We start from the raw sequence: 19,102 nt of genomic DNA, 5'->3' as shown, positions 1-19,102 counted from the left end.
TTTTTTTTTGGGGGGGGGGGAGAGAAGACACCAGTGGGTTAGACAAGCCAAGCTGTATTCAAGGCTGTTTAAGCCCATTGATTCCAATGGATTTTTAATCCTTTTAATTGATTTATAACTCTCTTGACTTTAAGCTAAATAGGGAGTCTGTATAACTGTGATGGAGTACTCAAAGTTATAACAAAATGACTGTGCATCGGTGTTGCTGAAAATCACCCTGGTCACATGCGCTGGTCAGCATTCAAAGAAGGTAAAAACAGTAACGACGCAGTGAAAATATGAGGGAATTCAGTATATATCAGACCTACCTTTCCTATATCACAATATCACGAAAGTTGCATGCTTGCAACTAAGCTCCTTAGGGATTTGTACAAAGAAATAAACTTTCGATCCTTTGATATTAAAATATTAGCCGTCTCTCCAATGACATACACACACACCCCGCCACCGTCCAAAAAACCCAGGCTACTTGTTCTTCTCCATGTTTTCAATCCCATCTCATACTTTTTGATGTTGGGAGGAGGAGTACCAGGAAGCAATCATTTGGCTAATGTAGAAATGACAGGATCCTTTCATTCCGTCGCCCAAATGAGCTCATGTGTCACAAAAAGGCTCTAACAGATTAATTTGCTCAGGGAAATGATGTCACATTGCCTGGAAAACAAATCATTTGCAAGCTTTATATAGCCACCTCACTGTCTCCAGGGGCAGATCAAGAAGACGGGGAGGTCATGCAGTTTCTAGTTTTCTCGGGGCTTCAGTCTCACACTGCACAGTCCAGGAAAGTCTGAGACAGAGCTCAGGAATGCCCAGTTTGCACACACTGCTTTTTCCAGGTTAAAGGGGGCTTGAGGGCTGGGAGCTGACTCTCGCTTTGGGATGGGAAAATGTGTCAATTTCAGTTTGTCTCCCTTTTTTATTTTTCCAATCTTAAGTTCAGTCCTCATGTCCACGAGTTTGTGACCTCTTTGTTTTAAAAAAATGCCCTCATTAAAATCCATCAGCATTTAAGCACTAATTTCTCCTAGCGTGCACGTTTTTGTATGAAATTTTGCATAATAAACACCTTTTTTGCAGTCATTTTCCTTAATGTAATGCAGTTTTGCCTGTTGATTTCACTCATGCTTTAATGCACACTTTACCCTAGTTGATGCATGCTTGTGCCCATTACTTGGCTGGAGAATGGCACTGCAAAAACAACAATAAAATTTATTATTATTAGTAGTAGTAGTAATAATAATAATAATTATTTTTTTTTTATACCCCGCCCTCCCCAGCCAAGGCCGGGCTCAGGGCGGCTAACAAGCAATAATAAAAATAAGTTGAATGAATACAACTTAAAAACAAGATTAAAATACAACATTAAAACACAGCCTCATCACAGGAGGAGAAAGAAAAAAAGAAAGAAAGAGGGGGAGGGAATCAAATTGACTCTAAGCCAAAGGCCAGGTGGAACAACTCTGTCTTACAGGCCCTGCGGAAAGAGATCAGATCCCGCAGGGCCCTGGTCTCATGAGACAGAGCATTCCACCAAGCCGGAGCCAGTGTTGAGAAGGCCCTGGCTCTGGTTGAAGCTAATCTAACTTCCTTAGGGCCCGGGACCTCTAGGGTGTTGCTATATATGGACCCTTAAGGTCCTCCGTGGGGCATACCAGGAGAGGCGGTCCCGTAGGTACGAGGGTCCTAGGCCATGAAGGGCTTTAAAAGTTAAAACCAGCACCTTAAATCTGACCCTGTACTCCACCGGGAGCCAGTGCAGCTTGAAAAGCACTGGGTGAATATGCTCCCATGGCAGAGACCCCGTGAGGAGCCTCGCTGCAGCATTCTGCACCCGCTGGAGTTTCTGGGACAGCTTCAAGGGCAGCCCCACGTAGAGCGAATTACAGTAGTCAAGCCTGGAGGTGACTGTCACATGGATCACTGTAGTACCCTGCCCATCTGACTGTGTTGCCCCAGCTACTCTGGAAAACTCCCAACAGGTGGCTCAGTTTCCAGAGAGGGAGTTGCTCTCATGGGAACTTGTATTGACCAATTTATAAGGTTAGATCAAAACAGTTAGATTTTTATATATCCATGAAAAACCAAACCCGTGGATTGTATAAGAAGATGCTCTGAATAATCAGGGTTTTTAATTTTAAAAAATCAATTTAAAGGCGCAACATTTGATTAATCTAACCGATAAATTGGTTAAAATCTGTTTTAGCATCTCCCAAGCTAAAATATAGCTGTGGGCGAAGGGAAATAATGAGGAATGGAAATATATTGCCCCCCAAACCCCCCCTTCTGTTTGGGTATCTATAAAACCCAGAGCTCCCTTTGCATTTGGGTGCTATTAATATACATTAACTTCTAGAGAGATGGGAAGTTTTTGGCTTTTTCACCACAATGGGCGCCTTGACGTGATCACACTGCATTTCCTGTATATTTTTCACCCAAGGAATGGAGATTAAGAATAAACAAACATTAGCAAAAAGTCAAGCTGGGTCAGAAGACACTTTGACATTTTGAGAACAAAAAAACAAGCATCTCCATGGTGTATTTTAAACCCCCCGCCCCAAGAAAGGATTTGCTTTCAGAGGTCTATGGAATGGCATAAAAATAAATAAAAGAAAATGTTTCAGAGGAATAGGCTAAAATGTTTGACACTTTGCAAGATATACGTTTAAACATACTTCTTCTGCTATCTTCCAGAATGCTTCCTCCAAATGTCAAAGGGATGGAAAGTTTACAAACCACTGGGGAATTAAAACATTTTTTATAAAATCGCTATTTTAGTTTTCTTCTCCAGCACAATGGGTGGGAAAAAGACATACTGAAGCACATTCCACCTGGGAACATTTTCCCTGCACCAGAGACACCCAAATTATGGAGAATTGTGCTGAGTGCACTGGGATGCCCCTTTTATTCTTCTCAAATGAAACTTGGACAGGAAAAGATATGGCAGATTGAAACCATATCTACTATACAGTTTGGAAAGTCTATCATCTGTTCACTGTGCATTTTGTATACCTCTGAAGGTATTGATGGCAAATTTTGCAGCCCTGGTCTGCTGCAAAAGGTATTTGCCATCACCGTGTCCATTTACCTGGCGTCATGAACTGGCAGGATAACGGGGAGGAAGAGGAATAAGATTCCGGAGAGGGGTGTAACTGGGACTGGGACACTGGAGCAAGCTGGGGTTTGGGAGAGGTTGGTGTTGGAAGTATTTACAGGGTGACGGAGGATGACGAGGGGCTAGGGGCCAGTACACAGGAACCAGAGCACCAGGCCCCATCACCAGAGGGGTCCCTGTCTTCATGATCATGACAGGCTCTGGGACAAAGGGAGCAGCAGGTGAGGCAATCCAGAAGGCTAAAGCAGCCAAGGGCCCACAACCCAGTTCCTTAGCTGGCCAGGTGGGAATCACTAGCTCTGTGATTCCTCAGCTAGAATAGGCTCAAAACAGGAGAAGGTCACATGTCTCCTCAACAACAGTTTAACAAGAAGGTACAGCAACTCGGGCTGTCAGTGGAACTTTTGCCATCGATGTCCCTACCATCTGTCAAGGCTATAATAAAAACTAGGTTGTGGGATATTGAACGTCGAGAACTAACAGTAGCAGCAGAGAAAACATGTTCCCCTCTTTATTTTCAACTTTCTTGGGCACATGAAACTAACCACAATTACCTTGAATTTCTGCTTAACCCTCAAGAAAGAAGGGCATTGTCGCTGGCCAGGTTTAATTCAAATCCATCAAACCTCCTTTGGCGACGGTTCTCCGGCAGGGTGGAAGGAGAAAGAACTTGCCCATGTGAAGACCACCTGGTGGAAACCACATATGGTTCTCAATTGTAAACTATATGCTGATCTCTGCCAGCAATTTCTAGATCAACTCTATCCCCAAATGGAAACCAGAGTCGGAAGTCATACATTTTCTATTACTGGGGAATGATCAGGAGCCCACCAACTAGTGGCTAAATATCTCTATTTGGTTTTTCGTCGTCAAAATACACTGCAGACATCTGATCTCCCTGGAGACCTAGAGATGTGAAGAAAGACTGCTCTGCCTCCTTTCTTCTAGCAAATGTTTTGTGCCACTGGGGAAGTGGAAATTCTGTACTGATTTGTTTTGGATGTTTGTATGTAATGCCAATAAAAGATTTGATGAGGATGATGTCTCCTCAAGCCCAGATGCTGCAATCAGAATGCAAAGTAGAAAAGGCAGCAGAGCTGAGGCATTGTGTCTGCTCAACTGCCCATGTTGATAGGCCTTGACTTGGATGTTCCTGGACCTCCCCAGGGCTGTGCTTTGGGTTTGACTCTGGATTGTATCCTGACTGCTGGACTTTGCTACTTGGATTAGCCCTGAACCTCCTTTCCTGACCCTCACAGGCGTTGGGTTTTGGACTTCACTTGTGCGGATCGACCCTCAAACTTTGAACCTGGCATACTAACTTGCTGCCAGGTAGACCAGGGGTTCAGAACACCTGGAGATAACAGGGTTTGACCTATAATAATAATAATTTATCATTTATACCCCACCCATCTGGCTGGGTTCCCCCAGCCACTCTGGGCGGCTCCCAATAGAATATAAAAACCACAATGTCTGGGTGTAAAAACATTAAAAACTTCCCTAAACAGGGCTGCCTTCAGATGTCTTCCAAAAGTCAGATAGTTGTTTATTTCCTTGACATCTGGTGGGAGGGCATTCCACAGGGCGGGCGCCACCACCGAGAAGGCCCTTTGCCTGGTTCCCTGTAACCTCACTTCTCGCAGGGAGGAAACCGCCAGAAGGCCCTCAGAGCTGGACCTCAGTGTCTGGGCTGAATGATGGGGGCACTTTGAGTCTGTTGCTTTTACTACTAAACCAGGGCTTTGAGGATCACTGTCCCAACTCCAGTGTTGGGGAGTTCCAGCTACGGTCACAGTACAAGTTATATGACCAATGTCATTTCGTTTGACGGCTCTCCATTAAGACCTTTGATAAAAACTTATTTTAATTAACATAAAATTGAACAATATTTCAACATACACATCTATCCTTACAGTGCAATAAAAATGTATCCTCATTGTACGGCGTTTTGCATTATGAAAATAAAATGCGTAACGAGTATGAATCATGTAAATCTGTAATGCATCTAAAGTTGGCTTTGGCTTTTAAAGTCTTTATAAATTCATAGAAAATATTGAACATCTAACAAAATAAATAAAACATATTTTAATCAAAGATGTCTAACGATCAGCTTCAAAAGATTTGCAGGTTGGGTGGGTTCGTTTGTTTACATTTGCTACTAAACTCATTTTAAAGAGACCTGGCTCTCAGTAGTGCTCAGAAGTGAATGATTGCGCCTTCTGCAATGCGAAAAAATAGAGCTATGTCCGTTTTTCAGAAGTCCCCCCCCTCCCAAAATCCTTCATAAAGGGTTTGCATGTCAAATATTGTTCAATGTAACTGGGGTTTTTTTCTTCCTTTAAGTGCTCATTAAAAAGTATCCTCATAACTGTTGAGACATTACCACCAATGGAGACATTCGCCTTCACTTGTAGATCCGATTAATGTGTTAAAATTGTCTCTTTTATGAGGAGGAGGCTATCTTCAAGCTTTGGAAATCTGGCATGAAGAGAATGCCAAAAATGTGAGACAAAACCAAAAAAAGGTTCGCTTTCAAACCCTCTTCAGTACAGACATCGCAGCAGTCCAGTGTAATTCAACTTGAAAGGCTCACTCAACACAGAGTCCCTAGGTGGGAGGTTGCCAAGAGTCCACTGCTGACCTCAAGACATTCTTAGAACGCTCAAGTTCTCCGAAGCTGTGTACAGGAAGGCCTTGCTGTAATACTGAAGAGACCAAAACAAATCCGAAAATGCATTCTCAAATGCAAGTTTGTAGGAACGCCTCCGGATGGGCAATGTTCACACCACCAAGAGGCCCGGTTGCTATTCGGGGGGCGGTCGGAGGGTTCGTAGCTTCCTGTCATCCAGCCCCTTCCAGTATTTGAAGTTGTTGTCTAGATGCTGCAGCAGATTTGGAAGGTCTGCAAAGGCTGGAGGAGAAAGGAAACAAAGTGCTTACGTTCCTGCGGAATAAGACAGATGGGGAAGCTGTCCAGTGGCTCTGAGCATTGCATGCTAGAGGCCTGTTCTTTGGGTTCAATTAATTTGCAGGTTTTCAACACAGTCTTGTTATTCTAAGCAAATCTTAACAGTATTCTGGATTGCCTACTGAGTCAAGAGGATAAGAGGTTACTTACCATCCCAAGCGTCAAACATGTCGGTGATGAAATAATCAATGAAGGATATTTGAGATTTGGGGATGCTACAAGTATTCCGGTCAAAAACAGGCATCACAACAGGCAACCCTTGCCTTTTCTCGTCATCTGTCTGAAAAACACCCCCCGCCCAAAAGAAACCCATTGTTATGACTGTTTTGTCTGTTATTGTTATGAGCTCTCAACTTTTTATTATTTATTTGAGCATTTATAATATGTTCTCTTGGCTAAAGAAATCAGCACCTGAAGCAGTATACCGAAGCATATGAAAAATCAAGATTATTGCATAATCTTAGAAAGTTGCAGAATCTTAAAATGGGTTGTGGTTGTGACCTGGTCTGAGAGTACACATAGATTGACTGCTTTCATTTGGGGTGATTTCAGAACATGGAGAATATTATACTGAGCTAGGGTCAGAAATGAAGGGGGAGAAAGACACATTCACCTCCACATACCCTTAACCTCCTATGAAAATCATGTATTGTGTATCAACATTCATTCATTCATTCAATTTCTATGCCACTCACACGTGTTACATAGAGGCTTTCATACAATAAATAATAACAGAGTAGAACATCACAATTGCAACACAAATTATATAAAACAATTAACAAATCATCCATAAAACAACCACCTTCTATAGAACACTATTAACCAAACAACTTAAAAATAGATTAAACAGCACAGCCACAAGAAAAGCCGTGTTATAAAGTTGTTATAAAATTCACAAAGCATTACAGCACTCCTAATCCACAAAATGATATTGAAATTAACAAACTAACAACCAAAAACAAACTAAGCACTGTTGAATTTTCTCTCTCTCTCTCTTTTTCTCAGCTGAAATTTCTCCAGCTGGCCGTATCTCACCCACCTGTGCAAAATATTCCTCAGAGATGCGGCCTGCCCACTCGACACACTGCTCCAGGGGCCGACATGGGTTGGAAACATCAGCACACTTAATTAGCATGCGCTTGATCAGGATCCGGTTTTCGGGAGACGTGAGGACGGTTTTGATGGAATCGCTATCTCCGTTAGCACCCTTATCGAAAAGTTGACAAAAATGTACCATCAGCATCTGTGCAGGAACTTCAAAGGCATCACGTATAAACAAAGAATCTTGTGGGAACCTTAAACATGAACAGATTCATAGCAGCTTTAAAGGATCAAAATCTGCTTCGGATGCATGAACACACTTTCACACACATGAGTATTGAGGGACGGGGAGAGGAACCTGCATGAACAGTAAGCTCAAGACGTCATGAAACTTTCAGGGAAGTTTTCAATGTTTGATGTATTGTGTTTTAATTTGTTGGACACCACCCAGAGTGGCTGGGGCAACCCAGTCTGATGCATGGCATATAAACTATTATTATTAGTTTTAATTTATTTATTTCACAAGCTTGATATACTGCTTGATTGTAATTAAGGTAAAAAGGTAAAGGACCCCTGGACGGTTAAGTCCAGTCAAAGGCGACTATGGGGTTGCGGTGCTCATCTCACTTTCAGGCCAAGGGAGCCGGCGTTTGTCCACAGACAGCTTTCCGGGTGATGTGGCCAGCATGACTGAACCACTTCTGGTGCAACAGAACACCATGGCGGAAACCAGAGCGTACGGAAACGCCATTTACCTTCCCGCTGCTGCAGTGCCTATTTATCTACTTGCACTGGTGTGCTTTTGAACTGCTAGGTTGGCAGGAGCTGGCACAGAGCAATGGGAGCTCACCCCATTGTGGGGATTTGAACTGCCAACCTTCTGACCGGCAAGCCCAAGAGGCTCACTGGTTTAGACCACAGCGCCACCTGCATCCTTTGATTGTGATAAAACTCATGGTGGCTTAGATAATAAAATAGTCAGTAGAAAACAACTATCTGAAACATTAAAAAAGTAAAAACATATGTTAAGATTTATGTCAATCACTGTCAATCAAACATCTACCCTCCCTCGATCATCCAAACTTCATTTGTCAACTACTCCCCCCCCCCCCATATTTTCCCTCCCCTTTCATAAATTCAAATGGTTAAAGGATGGCTTTCACCCCTACTCTTATCCATGAAAGCTTATGGGGGGAAAGTGTGATTTCAAATGAAGCCAATGAGTATGGAATTAGGAAAGGCAGCTGTTTTTGGCCAATTTAGCCACTGAAAAAGTCTTTGATCCTGCGTGGAAGAGCCCAGCCATTCAGCCCGGAGTCCAGAGTCTGGCCCTCTGCGCGGCACTGCCATTTGATCAAGTTTCCAAATGGCGCTTCAATGGGACCCCCATTGTTCATCAAGGACCAACTGCTGAGATGACCAAAGGAACTGGGGCTTCAGTTCTCGTTGCGCTGACTTCAAAATACTTGGCCCTGATCCAACTTCTCGCTGAATGAATGGAAAGATTTCAAGGGAAGCTCAAAGGAGCCCTTTGTGAAGAAGCTAAAAACAGCCACCTCCTGCACAGTTGTGTACAAAGGGCAGCAGACTCGGAGGAAGCCTCCAACCCACAATGTAAAAGTAAACACATTAAGGGACGAGCAGAGTAGCCGGGGACTTCAGTTTCCAGCTTTTTCGTCCTTTAGTAGCACAGATGTCCTTTTTAACTGCAAGGAGAAAGTGCTTTCCTTTGGTGGCGGGTGCACGGTGTTTGTGTGTGTGAGTTGTCAAACCACAACAAAACCAACCCATCGGAACTGGCAAGTTATTTGTTGGGAGGTGCCAAATCTCTGCTCTCAAAATCCCGAAACTGTTCCTCTCAACCGCTTTGCAAGGAAGACAGATGGAGGTGTGAATAAATGAAAAGGGCAACTGCAAAGCGAGGAGAGACCTAAAACGGCACTTATAAGAGAATGTGGTACAGAAAAGAAAATAAGACTTTTTTTAAAAAAAAAGGCATGAAAAACCCAGCAGCAAATGTGATTTATTTGCCCTTATCCAACGGCTGTGTCGTACCCTTACCCTTTTAAAATGTGTGCATACAAAAAAAACGTTTTATATATGGAGGAAAGGTGAAACTTATAGCTTTCTCTAAAGCACAAGAGGCAACATGATGGAAGTGTGCAAAAATTATTCACGGCCCTGGAGGAAGAGACGTTTCCCCCCCTCTCCCATGATACTAGAATTTAGGGATGTCCACTGAAGCTGAATGTTGGAAAATTCAGGGGACATAAAATAAAGCACTTCTTTATAGGGTGCATAGTTAAAACGATGAAATTACTGGTAGCCACCGACTTGGATGGCTTTAAAAGAGGGTTAGGCAGATTCATGGAGGAATAAGGCCATCGCTGGAGCTGTGGACTAAACCTCTAAGCCTCTTGGGCTTGCCGATCGGAAGGTTAGCGGTTCAAATTCCCACAACAGGGTGAGCTCCCGTTGCTCTGTCCGAGCTCCTGCCAACCTAGCAGTTCGAAAGCACACCAGCGCAAGTAGATAAATAGGTACCACTGTGGCGGGAAAGTAAACAGTGTTTCTGTGTGCTCTAGTTTCCACCACAGTGTTCTGTTGCGCCAGAAGCAGTTTAGTCCTGCTAGCCACATGATCCAGAAAGCTGCCTGTGGACAAACGCCGTCTCCCTTGGTCTGAAAGCGAGATGAGCGCCACAACCCCATAGTCACCTTTGACTGGACTTAACCATCCTTGGGTCCTTTACCTTTACCTACTGACCACAATGGCTATACTCTCCACTGGCAGAGTATGCCTCTGAATCCCAGTTGTTGGGAATCTCAAAGAGAGGAAAAGCTGTTGTACTCAAGTCGTGCATCTTAGGCATCTGCCTGACCCCTGGGAGTAGAGGACGCCAGACCAGATGGGCCACCCAGCAGCCCCTTCTTTCTTAGGGAAAAGATCTCTTCTTACCAACAGGCTAGCTTTCCACAAGCTAATACATGGCCATTTAGATAAGGGCCATTCACAAACCTACTTCCAGGATGCTGGACTAGATGGGTCATTCAGTACATGACCCCAGTCAAGCTTGCAAAAATATATCATTTGCCCGATAACAAATGTTGGAAATGCAAAGAGATTGAAGGTACATTCTTTCACCTTTGGTGGACGTACCCAAGGATCAAGGCCTTCTGGGAAATGATATATAATGAACTGAAAAAAGGTATTTAAATATACTTTCCCGAAGAAACCAGAGGCCTTCCTCCTGGGCATAGTGGACCAATCGGTGTTAAAGAAGGATAGAACTTTTTTTTATGTATGCTACAGCAGCAAGAATTCTCATCGCAAAGCATTGGAAGACACAAGATCTACCCACTTCAGAAGATTGGCAGATGCAACTAATGGACTACATGGAAATGGCGGAAATGACTGGCAGAATCCGAGACCAGGGAGAGGAGACGGTGGAGGAAGATTGGAAGAAATTTAAAATTTATTTGCAGAAATATTGTAAAATTTATGAATGTTAAGGACATTGAAATGAATCCCAGGGGTTTCAGCAACAAAGTAAAATGTAAGATTGGATTAACAACTGATAAATTAATAGGATATGAACTTGCTGAATTAATTTTTTTAAAAAGGGATACAAGAACGGGAGACGTGAGGAAGTCCGGAAAATAAGCTAATTGAAGATTAGTCCGGAAAATAAGCTAATTAAGAAAGAGGGAATTTTTGTTTTTTGTTATTATATGTGTTTTTATCTCTTTTTTCCTTTTCTTTTGATGTGTTTAATGTCTGTATTTTTGTATTGTATTGTTTTTTTGTGATTTTGTATTTTCTTTGTCTTTTATTGTGAAAACTTAATAAAATATTTATTAAAAAAAATAGATGGGTCCTTCAGCGGCAGTCTCCTTTTGCTCTCATGCCAAGAAGGGTGGGACAGGGGCGAAGCAATGGTGGGGGCATAACCCCGTGGGCATGGTTTTGAATGGGGCGCAAACCACCTTCATTCTAGGATGCAGTAAAGTCCCCTGGAAACTGTACCAGATTTCTTTCTTTCTCTCTCTCTCTCTCTCTCTCTCTCTCTCTCTCTCTCTCTTAAAAAACAACATTTGTTTTGCATAATAATACAGTGGTACCTCGGGTTAAGTACTTAATTCGTTCTGGAGGTCCGTTCTTAACCTGAAACTGTTCTTAACCTGAAGCACCACTTAACTAATGGGGCCTCCTGCTGCTGCCACGCCACCGGAGCACGATTTCTGTTCTCATCCTGAAGCAAAGTTCTTAACCCGAGGCACTATTTCTGGGTTAGCGGAGTCTGTAACCTGAAGCGTATGTAACCCGAGGTACCACTGTAATAATAATAATAATAATAATAATAATAATAATAATAATACACTGGCACTTGGGCTAGAAATAGGGGAAATCCTGAAAGATGTATAGGAGAAAGGATTTGCCTAGATGTCATTCTGCTCCTCAGGAAGCAGCGTGAAATTTGCAGGCCAATTAGCTCCCAAATTAAGTAATAAATTAACATCCACTTGCAGCTTTCGCATCTCCTTGCCTTCCCCAGAGAGCCTCTTACCCCGTTCTCTTCAAGCGCTGCCAGCGGCTTGTTGATGCTGTTGACAAACTTGTTGACGTGCTCAAAGTGCTTGGTCATTTCTGTGGCCAGGACCATGTCGATAATGGCCTGCCGGAGGGTTCGGTATTCATTCCTGCGTAAAGAAGGGACGTGTGGGATATGCATGGGCTCAAGGCCATCTTGTCTAGATTCTGACTGAAAAGGTTTCTGATTGGAAACTTGGGAACAATCCGAACAACACGCAGAGCTTTATAGTTTACTAGAGCTGTCAACCAATTAAAAAAATTTCAGTCTGTTAATCCTTTGCATTTTGAACCACTTAACCAACTGATTTGACTTTAAAAGGAACTGCATTCTAACTAATTCTCCGGATAGTTTTTTTTTATTTTTAAGCCCTATTTCAACAACAGAACCAGAACAACAGCAGCAGTAATTCAAATTCAAACGCTCCTGAAATTGACCCCTTTTGATCCATCCACTAGAATTTTAGTGGATGACTCGAAAACTATAAAATTGATAAATCTAAAACTAATCTTTGCTGCTTAAATGTGAGCTATCAATGAAGGAGACTTCTCAAGGCTACAGAACTCCAGAATGAAGGTGGGGAATATGTGTGAATGCCTCTCTCGCCATATCAAAATTTCCTTGCATGTGGGAAGTTAGCACATGGGGAGAACCCTTTTCCTGATGTTCTAGCTTTCCACATGCAGGCAAGGGTGGCAGTGTTTTTCACTGGGAAAATATGTGATCCCCACCTTGTGAGCCCCTAAAGGTCTGTACCCAAGTGCTTTTCCTGACCATCTGAATCAGCCCTTAGGTTTATGAGCTCTTAGCGAGCTGTTTCACAACCCTTCCTAGTAGACCTCCAATATGTATATCACCCTACAATGCCATTTTTGGTCTGGTGCGTTTCCTTGTCGTTTCCTTTTCAAAAACATCACTTCAAGGTATGTAGAGACTATAGCCTAAGCATGGCAGATTCCCCCGTTTTGAAAACTCACCTCTCCATGTTTTTAAAAATATTGCATTTATCGTCCCGTGTGGTGATCTGGAAGGCCAAGGCGGCATGATGGCTCTCCAACACTGCTGTGTCGTTGTACAAAATGGCCAGCTCACTTCCTGCATTGCACAGGAAGGAATTTGTTCGGCCTGGATGATCCACGTCATGAACAGTGGCAGCAATCAGAGCAGCAACTTCATCAATGGGATCCAAGGTTTGCTGTGGGGGGGGGGGGGGAGAGAGAAAGATGAGAAGGATGTTTAGTAAGGTTCCCAAGAGACCACTGGGCTTATCCTGCATCTAGAATGAATGTTTCTACTTTTATGTCAAACTCTCCCAGCTTGCAGAAAGCTAAGTCGTAGGGGAAATGCTTACTTCTATCCGACTTAGCCTTTCCACACAAGGCTGTTTAGAAGAGATTTAGTCATTGACAAACTGGAACGTGTCCAGAGGAGGGCAACCAAAATGGTCAAAGGTCTGGAAACGATGCCTTATGAGGAACGGCTAAGGGAGCTGGGCATGTTTAGCCTGGAGAAGAGGAGGTTAAGGGGTGATATGATAGCCATGTTCAAATATATAAAAGGATGTCACATAGAGGAGGGAGAAAGGTTGTTTTCTGCTGCTCCAGAGAAGCGGACACGGAGCAATGGATCCAAACTACAAGAAAGAAGATTCCACCTAAACATTAGGAAGAACTTCCTGACAGTAAGAGCTGTTCGACAGTGGAATTGGCTGCCAAGGAGTGTGGTGGAGTCTCCTCCTTTGGAGGTCTTTAAGCAGAGGCTTGACAACCATATGTCAGGTGTGCTCTGATGGCGTTTCCTGCTTGGCAGGGGGTTGGACTCGATGGCCCTTGTGGTCTCTTCCAACTCTATGATTCTATGATTGCTTCCCCCAAAAAATCCAAGAAACTTTAGTTTGCTAAGGGTGCTGAGAGTTATCAGGAGACCCCTTTCCCCCCTCACAGAGCTACGGTTCCTAAAGTTCCTTGGGAAGAGGGGCTGGTTGCTAAACCACTCTGAGAAATGTAGCTCTCAGACCTTCCACCTGTCCCTATTTTCCAGGGACAGTCCAGGATTTATAGAAGCTGTCCCAGTTTCTGATTTGATCCCAGAATGTCCCACTTTTCTTTAAAAAGGTAAAGGGACCCCTGACCATTAGGTCCAGTTGTGGCCGACTCTGGGGTTGCGGTGCTCATCTTGCTTTACTGGCCGAGGGAGCCGGCGTACAGCTTCCGGGTCATGTGGCCAGCATGACTGAGCTGCTTCTGGTGAACCAGAGCAGCGCACGGAAATGCTGTTTACCTTCCCGCCAGAGCAGTACCTACAGTGGTACCTCAGGTTATTTAATTTGTTCTGATTCGAACCGCCGAACTTCTGATCGGCAAGCCCTAGGCTCTGTGGTTTAACCCACAGCACCACCCGCATCCCTGCCCATGAGCTAGGATGGCAGTAAAAGAGATTTGGACAAATTGATGGAAGATAGGGCTTCTAACTGCACAGCTATGCTCTTCCTCCACTGTCAGAGGCAGTATCCCTCTGTCTGCCTGTTGGTGGAAACCACAAGAGGGAAGAGTGTTCATGTGACAGGTCCTGCTTGCAGGTTTCCCATAGGCATCGTAGTGGTTGCTGTGAGGACAGATTGCTGGATTAGATGGGCCAATAGACACCTCCAACCTGCTCCTCTGGTGTTCTTACAGTGTCAAAACCATGTCAAAAGCCTTAACAAAGGCAGCATTTTTTCATCTCCACCAAGCTAAGCAGTTGGCTCCTTACCTCTCTCACCCTGACCTAGCCACTGTGATCCACGCGACGGTCACCTCCAGACTTGACTATTATAACTCGCTCTACGTGGGGCTGCCCTTGAGACTGACCCAGAAACTCCAGCGGGTACAGAATGCCGCAGCGAGATTCCTTACGGGGTCCTTGCCACGGGATCATATTCACCCGGTGCTATACCAGCTGCACTGGCTCCCGGTGGAGGATCACGTCTGAGGTGCTGGTTTACCTTTAAAGCCCTATACGGCCTAGGACCCTCGTACCTACGGGACTGCCTCTCCTAGTATGCCCCGCGGAGGACCTTACAGTCTGCAAATAAAAATATTTTGGAGGTCCTGGACCGCAGAGAGGTTAGGCTGGCCTCAACCAGAGCCAGGGCTTTTTGGGCTGTGGCCCCGATCTGGTGGAACGCTCTGTCACAAGAGACTAGGGCCCTGCGGGACTTGACATCCTTCCGCAGGGCCTGCAAGACAGAGCTGTTCCACCAGGCCTTTGGCCAAGGCACAGCCTGATCCCCTTCTTTGGTGATCCTCGTAGATCTCTGGCCCCGTGGTTGCCATTTGATTTTGAATTGATTTTAGAATATTGATTTTAGAATGCTGTGTTACTTTTATTGCTGTTAGCCGCTCTGAGCCTGGCTTCGGCTAGGGAGGGCGGGATATAAATAAAAAATTATTATTGTTATTATTATTATGAACGCAAGCTGTCTAGTGTGCATGTGTGCATACCTATGTGAATTATGCAACACTGGGGCTTTGCATGTCAAAGTTGGTATCTCCAATCAGAAGAACCAAATAACAGATGATGGGGAGGCCCCTTCTCAGCCCGAGACCCTAGAGAGTCACTACCAGCCAATTCTGAGCTAGGTGCACAAACTGCTCTGGTCTCTTCTTGTAATGGACTGGTTGGGTGCAGAGCAGTGGAAGAAGGCACTAGCTGGGGAACCCCCAAGGGAAGAAGGCTTCGGGGACTGGTGGAAGGACCACAATGCGTGGTCCGAGGGAGAAGAGGGAGCAGCCTGGAAAGAGGAGGTGTCGGAAGCTGAAGATGCAACAGGGTTTAGTGAGCGGGAAGAGGCTGTGGCAGAGGGCAGCCCAGACTCAGAGGCAGGAGAGGAGCGAGGCTAGGAGACAGAGATAAGACAGGCCGCTGAAGAGTCCAGGGAGTCTTCCCCTCTTGCTGCAACCAGCTCCTCTCCCTGCTGGTCTCCCAGAACATGCAGAGCAGAGAAAACGAAGAGAGCAGAGCAACAAGATACAAGACGAAGGAGCCTCAGGTTGCTAAGGAAGGAGGAGTCTTACGAGAGCAGTGGGAAGGCAGTTCTCGCAACTGCCTCATTGGGGCAAGACCCACTGGGAAGGGCTGTTGTGACCACCAGGACTGAGCTGTTTTGTTTCTTTGAATAAGGAGTTAACTTTGCTGATATTGGATGCTTTATTGTTGACCTACACCAGACTCCAGCGTCTGATGGTTTCCTATCAGTGAAGACTGGCACAACAGGGCAAGTGGGGTGCTGCCCCACCAACCTCAATCTGCTCCCCACACCTGCTTGTCTTCTGACTTACATCTAGCCCGGGGTGGTGGCTCTGCCTGTCAGCTGCCTTCTCCTTAAGTCTTCCCTTGTGGAAGTCGGGATGGAGGGGAAACTGGAATTAGATAGCTCTGCCTCTGTCTGTTGTTAGCTCTGCCTCCGCCTACGGGTGGGCTGCCTGCCTTCCGCCCCACCAGCCCCATGGTCACCACCCACCACTGCTCCCCCTTCCTCCCACCTCTCTCCTGAGAACCTGTCCTTACTTTGACCCTTTCCTTGGAAAGGAAATAGGCCGTGGCGTGCAGCACATCAGCAGAGTGAGTCGAGTTGTGGTAGGAGTTGGACGAATGATAGTTGGCTTCGATGACTTGCAGCCATGATCGCAGGGTCGACTCTGAGCAATTGAGGAACTCGCAGATCCGAAAGCGGGCAAACATTTTGAGACCAAGGTAAACTAAAGGCCTGAAGGGGTGGGGTGGGAAGAGAAACAGAAAGAAAGAAGATCAACAAAATTGCCCTGAAAGGAGAATCGCCATCAACATTATCAGAATGGTAAAAGCTGGGGATGGTAACATAAAGAGAACCCTGAAGGATCAGGCTGATGGCCTGTCTACTCTCAAGGATCCTAATAAAAAAATTCCTTCCAGTAGCACCTTAAAGACCAACTAGGTTAGTTCTTGGCATGAGCTTTCGTGTGCATGCACACTTCTTCAGATACACTGAAACAGAAGTTGCCAGATCCTTCTATATAGTGAGAAGGTGGGGAGGGGTATTACTCAGAAGGGTGGTGGGAATGGGAGATTGGCAGATAGCTGAGATAAGCCTGTTGATGACTCTTAACGACTGCAATAGGCCTTTCAGTGTATCTGAAGAAGTGTGCATGCACACGAAAGCTCATACCAAGAGCTAACCTAGTTGGTCTTTAAGGTGCTACTGGAAGGAATTTTTTTATTTTGACTATGGCAGACCAACACGGCTACCTATCTGTATCTCAAGGATCCTGTTCCCAAAGTGGCCAATGAGACACCTTAAAGCAGGATCTGAGCAAAAGAGCATTCTTCTGACTTGTGATTCCCCAACAGCTGCTATTCAGGCTGTGAGAAGTGAAATCAGAACACGGGAGCAGCCTCTGTCCAGCTGTTGTCTAAAGGCAGAAATAGCCAGAAAAATATTGCTGTTCATGTACATTTTATTCAGACGTGGGGAATACTGTCTTAGTTTTCCTGACTGTAATATTAAGGGCTTCCATCTTGTTTTCTCACATTCCTTACCCATTGCAGTACCTGTTCTGTTGTGGAACTGCAGCTTTTTGAATGAGATACCAGCATGATGCACTAAATTTCACTGATAGCAGTGGGTGCACTGCAAAACAGCAATGGATGTCACTGGACAATGTCGCTATTCTCCTGTGTTTTCTGCACATGTGTGTTTCTGTTCCTCCATGAAAACAGCAGGAAAAAACTACATGCTGGTATAATGCCTCAAATTTCATCACTTTACTCCTGTAATTTTCCAGGTTGAGGGGGCTACAAATGGATTTTTTCTGGAATCCAGTGATATGGAAATGAGCGCTAAACATGCACTACATTTCACAAGTTTTCCAGAAGTGGCTTTTAAATCATGTGAAAACTGAAATATAATGCAGACATGAACAGTTAGGGAGGTGTTGGAGAAATGGAATAAGTTGCTGCATGAATACAGTCTTAGTCTCAAAAATAATGCAACTATCTTGAAATAAAACTTCCATCGCGCTACAACTGGCAAAGGGCTTATAAATGAAACTTTAGGGTAGGCACTAAACTACTAAGGTCCTGCAGGCTAAATCTGGCCTATAGGATGCTATCAGATAGCCCTGGGTCAAGCGCTGGGCTCCCATTAAGCAGAGTGAGATTGCCTGCCTCAGTTGGAAAATCTTAAACACTGTAAAAAGTTTATTGCTGTATTCCTGCCACCAGGGTGAACTAGGGAGATGCCAGCTTGGATTTCTGCCTCAAGCGCCAAAGCATCTTGGGCAGCCTCAGCCTTTGACAACATGTCTCTAGCACATTAAATTAAGCCAAGGCAGGAAGTGTCTATTCTGGATGGGAAGCAGAGGAAAAACAGGGTCTCAGCACTAGGTTGGCCAGGGTTTTAAAAGTCACATCGAGCATCACTTTTTATGTTTCAGATTACTTATTTTCAGACTGCAAAGCAGTTTAGAACAGTGTTTCCCACACTTGGGTCCCACAATCCCCGTCAACCATGACCACCGGTCCTGCCAACTAGGGATGATAGAAGTTGTAGTCCAAAAACAGCTGGAGACCCAAGTTTGGGAAACACTGTTCTTTTTGTTTTACTTGCTTGACAACAAACCTTTTATGGGTTGCTGCTTCCAATTCAAAGATGTTGAAGTCCCAGTATTCCTCGTTTTCCATTGCTTCTGCTATCCTTGGTGGTATGTCATTAAGGGAGATGGGCGAAATTAAACTGCCTGGGACCTGATGAGTTTCTATGGGAGAAAACAAGACAGTGGGAGGAAATTATAAAGCATGGACTGGCCTCTGGCATCAGCTTGGGGATCAAAGGCTGCACCTCCTACTTCCTATAAATAAATGAAAAAACCCTGAGAGAAAGAGGAAGGCAAACCTGACCCCATCCAACAAACAGAGAAGGCACATCTGCAGGGAACTCTGCTCCCTCCACCCTCCAGCTGCTGGCTGTCTTCAGACCACAGAGTTGACAGGAAGCAACCTCTGTATCTGTCTGTCAGCCAGAAGAGCTCAGGACTGCAAGGTTTTCAGGGGCTGCCAACTATTTCTGGACCTCTGAGCACAACTGGTTTTTTGGAGTGAGTGTCGTGAGCTCCAACCCCTCTGAGCATTTCCCTCTGTGTTTCCCTAGATCAGCTCCCTGCAACCCAACCCCGCCAAGAGACAGAAACAGATAGTGCGCACAAACCCCACTTTTCCAATGGGTCTGGGTAAAAATCACATAAGAGTTGAAAGAGGAAGTGGGAAAGAGTGTCCCTCTTGCAACTTCCTTCTCTATGTATTTTTCAAGGGAGAAGGGGGAAGGGAGTGGAGATCTCAGAGCCCATGTGGGCAGCAGGGGAAGATTACAAGGCAG

General features: G+C 44.8%; 1 protein-coding gene across 7 annotated transcripts in view; it reads right to left on the bottom strand.

The window, feature by feature from the left end:
* Positions 1-1,100: 1,100 nt before the first annotated feature.
* The window catches only part of PDE8A (phosphodiesterase 8A), a 182,111-nt gene continuing 164,109 nt past the window's right edge, over positions 1,101-19,102 (bottom strand). For 3 of the 7 annotated variants that reach the window (XM_082198425.1, XM_082198424.1, XM_082198426.1), the window contains exons 16-22: positions 18,350-18,485; positions 16,261-16,459; positions 12,690-12,907; positions 11,689-11,821; positions 7,120-7,287; positions 6,231-6,360; positions 4,959-6,023 (exon numbers count right to left, since the gene is read on the bottom strand). In XM_082198425.1, the coding sequence (XP_082054551.1) occupies positions 5,917-6,023; positions 6,231-6,360; positions 7,120-7,287; positions 11,689-11,821; positions 12,690-12,907; positions 16,261-16,459; positions 18,350-18,485 (1,091 nt within the window). In that variant the 3' untranslated portion in view covers positions 4,959-5,916. Of the gene's footprint in view, positions 1,189-2,672; positions 2,736-3,589; positions 3,802-4,958; positions 6,024-6,230; positions 6,361-7,119; positions 7,376-11,688; positions 11,822-12,689; positions 12,908-16,260; positions 16,460-18,349; positions 18,486-19,102 lie in introns of those variants that run through there. The other 4 variants (XR_014213405.1, XR_014213406.1, XR_014213407.1 and 1 more) reach the window with 4 other exon arrangements.

This window comes from Podarcis vaucheri (genome assembly GCF_965113315.1).
Source record: "Podarcis vaucheri genome assembly, chromosome: 14".
Lineage (NCBI taxonomy): Eukaryota > Metazoa > Chordata > Lepidosauria > Squamata > Lacertidae > Podarcis > Podarcis vaucheri.
The sequence above is the reverse complement of the archived record's forward strand: the minus strand, read 5'-3'. Positions and strand labels throughout refer to the sequence as shown.